This window comes from Condylura cristata, unplaced genomic scaffold (assembly GCF_000260355.1).
Source record: "Condylura cristata isolate star-nosed mole 26May11 unplaced genomic scaffold, ConCri1.0 scaffold00013, whole genome shotgun sequence".
NCBI lineage: Eukaryota > Metazoa > Chordata > Mammalia > Eulipotyphla > Talpidae > Condylura > Condylura cristata.
In genome coordinates this window covers 29,533,596-29,547,366 of record NW_004567114.1, presented here as the reverse complement: position 1 = coordinate 29,547,366, position 13,771 = coordinate 29,533,596, and the positions used below count along the sequence as shown (strand labels likewise).

Genomic DNA, 13,771 nt, shown 5'->3' with positions numbered 1-13,771 from the left:
ATGTGGAGGGTGAGAGGATTCACCAGGGACAGAGTGGGGTAGAGTGGGGTGTGCAGAACAGGCAGATTGAAGAAGTACACTGCTGAGAGGAGCAGCGGGCGGGGTCAGGAGAGGTCTGCCATGCTATGTGGTCACCTCGGGGGCCGGCGGGAATCGAACTCATGTGGAAGTGACTCAAGCCTCTTAATGCTGTGCTTTAAAGCACTGCACCACTAGGGAGGGCCGTGAGAGCTATATTTATAAGATAAATATATGTTCATAAAATGACAGTATAAATGTAACAAGTTAGAATTATGGGCAATTTACTATATGTTATTCCTTTTTAGCTTATATATCAGATTATATATAAGCTATACATTTTTATTAAATAAAGATTGTAGAGACAAAAATGGTTCTATAAATACTCTTCTAAAATGTATTCACCCTTGGTAGAAATGGTAATAACAGATGCATAAAGCTATACTGTGTTCATAAACATATTCTCTAAGGCTTGCCCACAAAAGCAACAATTTTAAACAAAATGGACTGATTATTTTAATGCAGATTAGAGTACCAGTATGCTCCTGTATAGAGTCATGTGTTATTTATAAGTCAAATCTTTAATCAACAAAAATATTCAATTGAAATTATTCTATGGCACATGGAAGGTGAAGGCCACATACACATACAGTCAATTAATTTCAGTTAATTAATGAGGTATTAGTAGATAATGGAATAACTAGATCTTTGGGTTTTTTTCTCCATTACATTTTTTTCATTTTCAAACTAATTATTTGACTACTCATACATAGGAAATTTCAGTTGTGTTATAAAATAGGAACAGTTTGTTTCCCTACCTAGCTTTTAAGTCTGAATTCTATTGCTTTCTGTCTTATATAAACCCCAGCTTCCTAATTTACTGATTCATACTTTCCCCTTAAAAAAATTGATATACTAGTCCTCAGCCACCACAGAAAGAGCACCCAGAAAAAATACTGGCCAATACTAGTAACACAGTGTCTCAACACATAGAAAACATTAGGAAGCAAATGACAAGGAGAAGAAAAAACATAAATACCCAAGCAAGCCCACAAGGGAAAATTTCACCACAAAAAGATCAGTCACCAGAAATCAATGAAGATATAGAAGAACTGCTCAACCTGTCAGATAGGGAACTTAGAATCACCATAACAAAAATGAAGAAGATGAAAAGGGAAAAAATGATATGAGACAGAGAATCAATGAACTGAAGAATGAAACAAAACCTTAAAAAAAAGGAAATAAAAGGAATACAGGAGATTAAAAGACTACTGGAGGACATAAAGTATTCTGGGGAAAGCAGTGAAAACAGAATAGATGAGATGGAAGAATGAATAACCACCCTAGAAGACACAGAAATAAAGAGAATCTAAACAGAAAAGGAAAGAGAAATTAAAAGGGAAAGGAATGAAGAAACACTTCATTGAAGAAACACTTTGAGAGCTATCTGACACCATGAGGGAAGGGAATATCATAGTTACAGGTCTCCCAGAAAGTAAGTAGAAAAGCCAAGGACTCAAGAAAATATTCACAGAAATAATTGAAGAGAAGTTCCCAAGTATGAAGAAAGAATGAAAATAGACATACAAGAAATGAGATGAACACCAAACTACCATGATGAAAGGAGAAACACAGCAAGACACATACACCTCAGTACATCTCTAAAGCTATAACACCCAAAGCAAGATTAGTGAAGAAAAGGATAAACAGCTGGGACTACATCAAGTTAAAGGGCTTCTGTACAGCAAAAGAGACATTACAGAAAACAAAGAGACATCCCACTGACTGGAAGAAAAATTTTGTACACAACACTCATGAAAAAGGATTGATCACAAAGATATACAAAGATCTGATGAAACTCTATAAAAACAAAGTGAACAACCTCATCAAAAATGGGCAAAAGAGCTAAAAAGACACTTCTCCAAAGAGGAAATGCAAACAACCAACATGACGATGTTCAACACCACTTGTAATAAAGAAGATGCAAATTAAAACCACAATGAGATACCATCTGACACCAGTGAGAATGGCACATTTTAAAACAACTGGTAAAAACAAATGTTAGTGAGGATATTAAGAAAAAGGAACTCTCTACACTGCAAAGTGGTAAAACCACTATGGAAAACTGTTTAGAGGTTTTTCAAACTGCTAAAAATGGAGCTTCCATATGACCCAACAATCCTACTCCTAGGTATCACCCAAAGTACACAAAACACTGATTCAAAAAGACACCTGCACTCCCATGTTTATTGCTGTTCTGCTTACAATAGGGATGACATGGAATCAACCCAAATGCTCCAAAATAGATGACTGGATTAAAAAGATATGTTACATATACACAATGGAACATTACTCAGCAATCAAAAAAAGATAAATTCATGCCTTTTGCAGCAACATGGATGGAGCTGGAAGGGATTATGTTTAGTGAAATAAGCCATAAAGAAAAAGAAAAATACCAGGTGGTTTTATTCATAGCAGGAACATAAGGGATAAAGAAAAAAATCAATTATACTAAAGAAAAACCAATAAAAAATGAACAACTATAAACCAGAGACATTTTACAGGGGTGAAAAAGGGGATGGGATCAAAAGTGGCATGGAAGAGAAAACAGGGCTATGATGATGGTACATGGGTAAACTGGTGGTGGGAAGTCCATGTGGATTACAACCAAGATGATAAAATGCACAAAATGAAGAATGATGTAAAAAATAAAGAAATAAAAATAAATTTATATCAAATAAAAAGAAGTGGCTATTATCAAAACAGTTCTGAAATATGCAAAATAGTAGGCTTAAAAGTGAGACTTGGTTGGTAAAGAAAAGGATTTTATAAAATCCTTTTCTCCATAAACTTATGAAGAAATAAACCAATAAACGTCATCATTGAAAAAAAATTGACATAGCTCCCTATATTGTATTTCAAGCACAATCACAACTTGGAATCACATGTTAGTCTATGTCATTGTTTAACTGTTTCTCCCCCACTAGGTTCTGAAAAACATTACAATGGGCCTAAATTCATTTTAATTTACCACTTCATAGAAATTACTACAATATTCTATCAAACCATGTTTCTCTTTGATGTGGATACAAATTTTAAAAGATGGGTTTTTCTGGCTTGCAAATTCTACCATAGTATAGATCCTCTCTAGTTAATATCAGTATCTTCTATGTCTCAGAGATACCCTAGCAAAAATTTGGGAAGTAAAGATTTACTCAAGAAAACTCAACACATAAAGGAATAAGGAAGAGTTAATTCAAGAAAAAGAAGAGTCTCTGATCTCAAGAAAGGTTAACACTTTGAAAAGCAAAATTCAGAGAAAACTGCCAGTTTAAGCAGTCACGTGTCCCTCCTGACGCCAAAACCAAGCCTTGAATTCTACCACCAAGATGCCTCTCAAGCAAATGGTGGTGAACCAACAGAGAAATCTCTTACTTACAGAGCAAGTTTTCTTATAGTCTGTTTACTCTCTTTTCTCCACATTCTTGCTGCCTTTTGCTGTTCTAGTCAGGGACATTTGTGGTTACTTAGCACTACTAGTAAAAGAGCTAAAACTGGCTTTTGAGTACTTCATAGAATATAAATCAGTCTAAACTCAGAAACAATCAGCCTGACCCAAAGACAAACATCTTTTAGATATTATCATAAAAGCAGAGAGAGTGGGTGGTGAGTGGAAAGCCACAAAGACTTAGAAGAAAGATAAACACAGTCAAATAACCGAAGTTGTAGAAGAGGAACCATCTCTTTTAAACAATTTCAATTTATAAAATCCAGTCACCTGCATAATCCTACCTTCAAGTAAACTGCAAGAAAGTTGTAGGAAGCATCTGATTCATTCAAAAATAGGCATTATAATAGCCATTGCTGAATATTTGCTCTACTGGGATTTTGTAAACAAATCAATCAAGGCAATTTGGAACAAAGTAATAGGTTGGCTAAAGATACCTCCTCATACTTTAATTCCCTCTGCAGCATGTGGAATCATTCATGATTTCATAATTTCCCCCCAAAGTCTAAAATAGATTTGTGTATTTGTGGTCAAGTTGAGTATATATAAAAATATTTATTAAGCCAAATTCTCTTCTTCCAGCTGAGGCTCTATGTCCCTTGATATTTAGAGGCAACTGTACAGACTTAATACCAAGCAGACTATATAGTTAAAAATGGCGCCACCAGGCCTAAGTGAGTTCTTACAGTTTATGACTAGGAAAAGAAGAAATCAATTATAACCACAATAGACTAAATTATTTGCTAGCACTCATTATTGTTTATCTCAGATAGGCAGTAGGTGGCCACTTTTCACATCCAGCCTACTAGGTAAAGTAGTCGAATCTCCATTTAAGATGTGAGCTTGGATGCACGGATCTCATTCCTTTAGCTCAGGGTCTAGGTAAAGCAAGTACTGATCAAGTCACTTGTGACTCTCTATGGACACCTTCTTCTCATTCCTGGGTAACAATTATCAAATGATTTGTGGGCCTAGTAACAGAGTGGTGAGAAAATAAATATAAACTGACCCTCAGAACTGTGCTAAAATAATTTCTACTTGGTGCGTGAAAAGTAAGTACTTAACATTTCTAGAGAGTGGTTTGATTCATTAAGGATCTAAGCCACACACTATTTCCTATCATTACTAAAGAAAAATATTATTAGCTACTACTATGTACATAAGAAGTATAATAATTCTCTTATTGCTAACAAAAATATAAAGATTGCCCTCAAATGATGCTAAAAGCAATGAGAAACTACCTATATGATTGAAAGTTCCAATTACTATCACAGGGAATATTATGTGAAGCTCTCATCTACTTGTAATATTTCTAATGAATCCAGGATCATTATTTCATTTAAGTTCTGACATAGGAAAGAAAAAAAGAAGAGGTTTCAGATAATATCTACCTTTTCATATTAGATCTGCACTTCATACAAATATATAAATCTACCTCAATAAACAATTTGGAATAAATGATCTGCAGTTCATCTAGAAAAAACTGTCAATAGTAACTGAATGCTGACGTTTAAATATTCTGGTAAGCAACAATTGGAGAGCACCATTGTATGTAACAATAGTTAATATTCCCTCACATCTTTAGGTACAGGTAGGAAGGTTACAGTTCAGCTATCTGGAGCATGCTGTTTTCACAAAAAGCTGAAGAACAGTTCATTATAATAACAGAGGAGGTACAGCCTCCTGGTGTAACAAACAAGTTACATTTTAGAATGCACTAGAAAAATATTCCAGTTTCCCATGGTTCTGGCCTGGCTTACCCCTATCAGGGGCTCTGGAGCCTCATAATTTTTTTAAGTGGTATTTGTTCTAAGACTTTGGGGAAAATGTGGTTAATTTAATTTTGGAAGCTACAGTACATGAAGTGCTAACAAAAAGTTACAGGAAATAATTATAGAATTAGTATAGAATTTTTATCTACAATTCTTTTCATGCAGGCTCTCTAAAATATATGTATCTGAATTGCCAAAAAGACGAGCTGTATAGCAAGTAGTATCTCAAGTCATTCAGACACAATTATCATGTACTCTTAGAACAGGACTTGTAAATTCATTTTGTATGAGTTTCTGCAGTATCTTTCAACAGCAGGGAGCGAATTTCCTCCAAGGAGACAGATCACTGCTTGTTTAAATACTTCATTCCTTTAAAATACCCCGCTAGAAGCTGAATATAATATTTTACCTATTGCCTGATTAACATGTGTTATATTGGGATGATTATTACCTTTTGATCCAAGCACAAGCAGTGTTTTCAGTATTATCTTCAGAAAAACTGAGTTTCTTTTTATTATATTCACTTTCATATATTTATAAAACATGCATAAAGGCACCTTGACCTTTACCATTTTTCTTGTAAGGCTTTGGCTCAGCTGTACATCACCATAAAATCCTTAGTATTTAAATACTGATGCCCAAGAAAATGATGCCCTATATGAGAATGTTGTCCCTCTTTAGGAATACAGAAAAATGATTAGACATGCTTTTCTAAGTCTTATATATCATTTATATGTAATTGATTAAAAAGGAAGTAACTTCAAGTTGTAGAAAAAAATATGCTGCCAACTGTATTTGGAAAGACCATAGTACCATGATTTCAAATACCATGTTTTCATATTTCAAATAATCAGAACTTTTAAAAGAATTAAAATCTTAATTTGTTAAAATTGTAGAGACAGGGCCCTCCCTGGTGGCGCAGTGGGTTAAAGCACAGCACTGAGAAACTAAAGCCACTTCCGCATGAGTTCGATTCCCGCCTGCCCCGGAGGTGACCACATGGCGTGGCAGACCTCTCCTGACCTGCCCGCAGCTCTCCTCAGCAGTGTACTTTGTAGATCTGCCTGTCTGCTCCCCACTCTGTCTCTGGTGAAGCTTCTCACCGCCCCTGAGCCTCTGGCCTGTACCCCAGTTCTGTATGCGCAAATAAATAAATCTTTAAAAAAAATTGTAGAGACAAATTATTCCCATATGTTTTGCATAATTCAACAAGAAGTTTCTATATTATGGCAACTTCCTAGTGATATTTTATGCTTTTACAAAACATACAAGTGAGAAATAAAGGACAAAGATCTTTCCTACCAATTTTTTTTCAAGCGACATGTTAGGGAATAGAGCAAGGTAATAGGAAAAAAAATGCTAAAGATTTCAGCTTCATTCTATAAAACAAACTGGAAAACATCCAATGATAGGAAATCATGTGGTCCGCATGGCTTTATAAAGTTGTGTGTTTCTTAAAAGCAGAAAATAAAGTATCCAGCCATTTACTTCATTTGAGTTGTTTCCCATTAAAGTCACTCTGAACTGCAGGATATATTTTTTTTGAGTTTTAACTGTCATCCTTTCTATTTTTTCCCCATAATTGTCTTCTTTTCCATTTCAATCATTATTCGTTTTACCCATTTCTCAGTCTTTGGTATATAAAATATTAGCAAGTAGCAAATGTTAGAGGATGGATTTTGTTATTACATTTAAAAAGAATCTAAAGTAACTATACTTTAGTCAATAAATTACTTTCAACAAAATAAAATTAATCTAACTACTGTTCTTAAAAAAAAATATTGCCTAAAACAATCTTTCTTTATAGAATTGCTACAATCTCCATGTCAGTACAGACTTAAATGCCACAATTTGTATTAGAGAAAGCATTATTCATATAAAGCAAGTTAAGACTGAATTAAATCACAGTGATTAACTTGCTTGTGGCTTACAGCTGAATTTTAAGATCTATAAAACTAAATATGTGGAAATGACAGAAGGAAATCTCAATAATTGGGGCAAAGGTTTTTCTCTAATTAAATGCAACGCATCATTAAATTCTATTGTATTAGCAACTTAAAAATATAACTGTTTAAGAACTAATAAGAGAAAAGAAGCATCAGAATAAAAATATTTGACTTTGTACATTACATTTCAATTGTTTGTAGTATATCTCATAGCTAAATCTAATAGCGACCATTAATAAAATATTTGAAAGAAACAACAAAATGTGATGAGAAACAGAGTAATACAAAGTACTTGATTGAGTAATGGAAGCCCAAAAGAGGTCTCTGATACCAAATATGGGATAAGTGCTACTATTCAGATGCTGTTTATTAAAGCTCTGTCCTAAATTATATCCATATTTCTGAGGCTGTAACTAAAACAAAAATTTATGATTACTGTCATCAAACTTTTATTTATTTTCTACTCTTGTATGTTAGTATATTCAATTTCATTTTTTTATCAAAACAGTATATAGTATAGATGAAGACAATAAAGGTGTATCTATCCATATCTGTATGGATAGATACAGAGCTCTATTATGAAAGTCACATAAGTTCTTTGTCTGTGTGCTGAGAATATACGATAAGGAAAAAAAGTGACTGCACAGAACAGTTATTAGACTTTACAATGACCCAGGTAGGACATATTGGTGATTTGAATGTGGTGACACAACAGAAGTCTTAAGAACTGAAGATGAAAACAACAGGTTTTGGGGGAGGTTTTAATATGAGAGTTTCTGTACTAAATAAAAGGCCAAAAGAATAGAGTTTCCATTTATTGCCTTAGGGAAAAATGTCAGTGGAGCAGGCTTATGGGAGGTAGTGAGGAGTTCATTGCTGGACTTCATTGGACACGATGGATGGCAGGACAGTAGAGTCTAACTCAAGGAATATATCCAAAATAAATATGAGCATTTAGCTGATGTAAAAATACATTTTTAAATCATAAAATAGAATGACATCAGTCAAGAGAATACAAAGAAGGGACGAGGTATAAGGATATTTTCTAATGAAGTAGAAATATAAATATCCCAAAATTTAGAACTTTATTTTGTTCAAATTGTTTCCAAGAAATGCCCTACCAAATTACACAGAAACCAGAATCACAAGAGCTGCCATGAGTGGGCATTATTTTCATCCATTTATTATAACAAAAATAGTTTTTTGCTGTTTCAATATTTATCATTACAAATGAAGGTAAGCTATTATATATTTTTATTGATTGATCAAATAATTTTACACATTAAAGTAATTAACTTCACGTGTGATATTTGTTACAAATGCTTTATCTATTTTCATTTTCATGTTTTAAGACATTTTACATATTCGTCAAATGTATTTATCAATTATTTTGTTATATGTTCCATTACTTTAATATGTAAAGAGATAAATATGTTCACATATTCTTTTCTAACTACTTCATACTTTCTTACTTTTTACATTTAATTCTCAGTCCTTCTGCTCTTTATGGTAAGCCATGCATGTTGATTCTCACTAAATATTTTCTTTGATATTTATCTCATTTTATAATTATAATAACTAACATATAAATCTCATCATTGCAATGTGTCTTCTACTCATATTCTGTTCTTACCCATAGTGAAGTCCAGTCCTGTTTCTTTGTTTTGACTACAAATTCTTGTGTATATGCTTTAAGACTTTGATATAGAATTTTAAAGTTCTAAATTTTAAGTACTATTTATTTATGAAATAACTGAATATCCATCAGGAAGATGGGACTGATGCTCTGCTTGTTAGATTCTCTCCTAAACCAGAATTGCATGTCAAACTTTTTTCTTCTCCAACAGAGTATATGGTATGTAGTCTTAAAATGCATCTTTAAATTTATTGTCAATGACTATACAATTAGTGAGATTTCCTATACCCCCCCATCCCAGCCCAATGCTTTGTCATGCTTTTCATGTTTTTTTTTTTCCCACTGTAATTATTATTACTTACTGCTAATTTTTATCAACCTGAGTGTGGATTTACATAATAAAATGGAAGAAATCTGTAAAACCATGGAGAAATTTGCTGTCATATTAAACTTCAGGTATGTTTTATACATGTACAACACAACTTTCACCTTTACCACAGTTACTTGTATCTATGTCTCTTGTTTTTCAATATTTTTTTGAAGTTTTCTCCATTCAGTTTCAATGCACATCCTTGACTGTTTTTTAAAGATGGGAGCAGTAGGTGGGACAGAAGAGGTCTGCTGAGCCATGTGGGTCAACTCCCTGGCCGGGGATCAAACTTGTGCTGCAGTGGATGAGGAAAGCTTCATAGCACTGTTTTAACCTACTGCATCACCAAGAAGTGTCCAGATCCTTGACATTTTTTTTATCTACAAAGTATTTTATTATTTATTTGTACAATTACTCTTTCATTTGAATTAAGGTTTCACTTCAATTTTTTAATATAGACTTTTTTAAAAAGATTTATTTATTTATGCATTAGAGCTGGGGTACAGGCCAGAGGCGCAGGCGTGGTGACAGGATTCACCAGAGCCAGAGCGGGGAGCAGAACAGGCAGACTGATGTAGTCCACTGCTGAGGGAAGCAGTAAGCGAGACAGGAGAGGTCTGCTGTGCCATGTGGATCACTTCCGGGGCAGGGGTCAAACTCATACTGAAGTGGCTGTGGCCAGCTTGCAGAGCTGTGCTTTAACCCACTTCACCACCAGGGAGGGCCCTCACTTCATTTTTAATAATAGCCTTCTATTACTCCATTTTTCCTGAATAGTCGAATAATTAGAAGCACATTACTGTGACTATAAATTATGAATAAACAGACTAAAGCCATGAAAAGTAATTGGAACACAGAAAATATTTCCTGGGGCCTGGTGTTGGCACTTTCAGCTACACCATGCCAATGCATTGTACCCGAACTACATTGTCAAGCAGGTAATTGAGCAGGTCTTTGAGGGGAAGCTTGCGAGAATCTACTCAAATCCATTCCTGAGCCTCTGATGTCCAGGAACACAAAGCACAGTTTCAAAAATCTGCCACAAATTTCATCTGTGGCATTAGTTCTGGGTGAAGCTCCTTTCTAAATTAAAAAGGCCACCATTTTTATCATGTTTTCTGTCAGCTTCTATATGACACCATTGAATTTTCTAGAAAACAAAGCTTTTAACTGAGTTGGTGATTGACATATTTCAGTCTCACTGAAAATGAGTGTGAAAGGTCACTCTGCATTTCATGATGCCTTAAACAAACTTTCACCTGCACCCCTGAAGATGATTCTAAATCAGTCTTTGGAAACCCTCCCTACTAACCATATATTGCCTAGATGTACATTAATCAAATTCCACAGAAATATAATGTCTACTTTTTTCCCTCTGTGACCACACATTGTACCTTAGATGGCCATACAATTAATAATGCAACTTGCAAAATTTCTTCCACAGAGTTATCCCTGAACAGCTCAGTCTCACTGCCTCTGAAGGTCTCCCTCTGTGCTCTTACATTCTACACCCATCCCCTACACCTAACCTCAGCTCTTGGTAACACTTAATCTCCTTAAACTACTTGGTAATACTAAATCTCCTTAAACGACCTGCTTGCATGAACTTCTTCTAAACATCTCTTTGCTCATCTACTATTTTTTTTATATTGAAAGGTGCTAATTGAGCAACTCTTAAAGAAAAAAATTCAATTTAACTCTGTATGATCAAAATAAATCAAATTTGTGGGAAACAGGTAATGAATGATCTCACCATATGTCAAAAAACAGTACCCCAAATAATAATCCCCACAAATGTTTGTAAAGTAAACTAGCTCAATATCTGGGTTTTTTTTCTAAAACTCTTATGTACAAGTACTGTTTGTCACTTCCTATATTTGATATGAGTGCACTGAATGTAGGAAGTGACAATTATTTTTAATTTGGTTTTATTTATTGTAAGGAGGATGTTGGGTCCTTCTCCCCCAAATGTGAGATCAAAAAAGTTAAGCATCTCCAATAAAAAGAGAAGCAGGAAATTAGAAATATCAAGAGAATGGAGAAAAGGATAGTTTTATTGATTTGTGTAAGAAAAGGAGAAAAATAAAGAATGTTATTTTATAAATACAAGGAAAGGGAGGGAAGAGATTTAAGTGGAGGACAGTATAAAATATATACAATTTTTTAGCTTTTGAACAAGGAGCTTCTTTATAAATTTAATGTACAAAACAAGGAAGGAAAAATCATGAATAAAATCTAGCAAGAAAAGTAGCAGAACCATTAGAATATTCAAGAAATGCAGCAAATTAAGTGGTAATGAGAGAGTTTGAGGAAAAGGAATAATTAGTTGTTTTCAGGGACCACAATTTCTAATTTAAGTGTGATAACTAGTATTAATTGGTAATTAATGGTTAAGTGTTCTGTACCTCCTAAACAATCAATAGCATGATTGACGGACATGTTAGTTATGAAATGCAGAGAAACATTTATGAACCAATTAGGCAAGCAGTATGTGAGTAGGATGGCAACAATACTTGAAGTTCCTACTGAAATAATAAATAACAACAAAAGTAACCCATACCTTCTCTGTGTCAATGCCTTTTGACATAGACCAGGTGGAGACAATATAATCCATGACTCGTTCGCTAAGGCCTTTGGGGACTTGATAGAGTTTCAGAAAATCCCGAACATTATTCAGCATCTCATGATATCGGTTGGTGTTGGCATACATCTGCTGGAAAATTGTGGTAACATTTCCAAAAATAGTTGCATAAAGAAGAGCTGAAAGAGAAGAAATGATAAAATAAAACAAATATCCCAATAAAGAAAAAATATACATGTGAATAGTAACCTAATCGATGAGTAAGTTGTCTATCAACTTTTAGGAGTAAATTAAATTCAATTCCTGAGAAGTTTGATTGGAATTTGGTATTCACTCTGTTAATGTTACCTTCAATATGATAAACATGATTTTATAGGCAGGCACCACTCTTGCTAAGGTGACAAAATAGTGGAGGAGCTAATAGATTTCATGAAGAACTAAATGATCCAAACTGTAATTTGCGTAAGAAAGTCTAGCCTGATGACTAGTCAACCTTCAGCCTTGTCCTCCTGAGTGAAGCCTAATGACTTTACGTATTCCTGGGATTGATGATCCAGTTTAGAAATCTGTATGCTCCCTCACTGTTGTCCAATCCAGCTATTGGAATATCTCCCTGTTTATAAATATTTTTGACAAAACATCAGAAATGTATGCAGTAGAGACAAATTAAAGTACCCATTTTCAGAAAGTTTTGGAAATGAACAGGACTGGAATTAACAGCTAAATAAAACTAAAGGAGAGTCTAGAAATTCCAGTTCCCTAGGGCTGGAAGCTTTTTTAGTCTATTATTTTAATTAAAAGTAAAGCCAACTTGCAGACCACTTTTTCCCTACATATGTGAAAGGGTTTTTTAATTCCTGTGAAGTGTTATCCTCTTTCTCAACCAATAATTTACCAACTCTTCCCTTTCCAGATCTAGTCAGGCTACTAATGTTACCTGATCCTGTAAAAGTTTTCACCTGTGCCTCTTAGTATGCAAATCAACATTACTGGGGGGAAAAAATAGGAAAGAAAGAAAAAACAGTGATTCAGCCCAAACTGGGCACACCAAGAACTCCAGTCACACAACACCCCTACCCTGTTCATTTGCTTCCATTTCTTTGTTACAGGTAAGCTCCTATGAAAAGGGGGCAGTCTACTACACCCCTTAAAATCCAGTAAACACAATGTTTAGTAACCACACAGTCCATAAGTATTTCACCAAAAAAGAGTAAAATACGAGATATGAAAATGAACAAGATAATTATTAAGACAATAATTACTTGCATGCTAGTTCCTGTAGGTCTTTGAAAAATGACCCCCCTTTACAAAGGTGGGTTGTTTTATTTTGCAATTTCATTAACCAAATCCCACTTGATAGAAATGGTATAAAACCAAGATGGTAGAACATCTTAAGATTTTGAATCTACTTTTAGAAAAGCATTCAGTAATTTTTAAGAATAATTTAATTGTTCTCTTAGTAAAATGAATTATAATTTCACAACAGAAAGCTATCATTTTATAAGCATTTACTGTTTTCTTGCTGTTATTTGGGGATTTTTGATGCCAGTGGAAGGAAATTTTTAAGATAGATGATATTTTGTCAAAACTGAGTCGCAAGGATTTAGTGCTGACATTTCTCAACCAGGTCTCCAAATCTTTGAATATTTATATTAAAAAAAAAAAAAGCCAAAAAAAAAAAAAGAGAGAGAGATAATAAGACACACTAGCTCTGTTCCACTATTAATTATATTTAAAATAGCAAACAGAAAAAACATGTACATTTTTTATTAAATATATATATGTATCTGTATATATATGTGTATATATATATATATATTTTAAGATTTATTTATTTGTGCATAAATAAACTGGGGTACAGGCCAGAGGCTCATGGGTGGTGAGAGGAATCACCAAAGTTAGAGAGGGGAGCAGACCAGCAGATGGACAAAGCACACAGG

General features: G+C 34.0%; 1 protein-coding gene across 1 annotated transcript in view; it reads right to left on the bottom strand.

Moving 5' to 3' along the window:
- The window catches only part of KCNH5 (potassium channel, voltage gated eag related subfamily H, member 5), a 258,103-nt gene that overhangs the window by 76,427 nt on the left and 167,905 nt on the right, over positions 1 to 13,771 (bottom strand). The window contains exon 8 of the mRNA XM_004681802.2: positions 11,811 to 12,010. Within this exon, the coding sequence (XP_004681859.1) occupies positions 11,811 to 12,010 (200 nt within the window). The remainder of the gene's footprint in view (positions 1 to 11,810; positions 12,011 to 13,771) is intronic.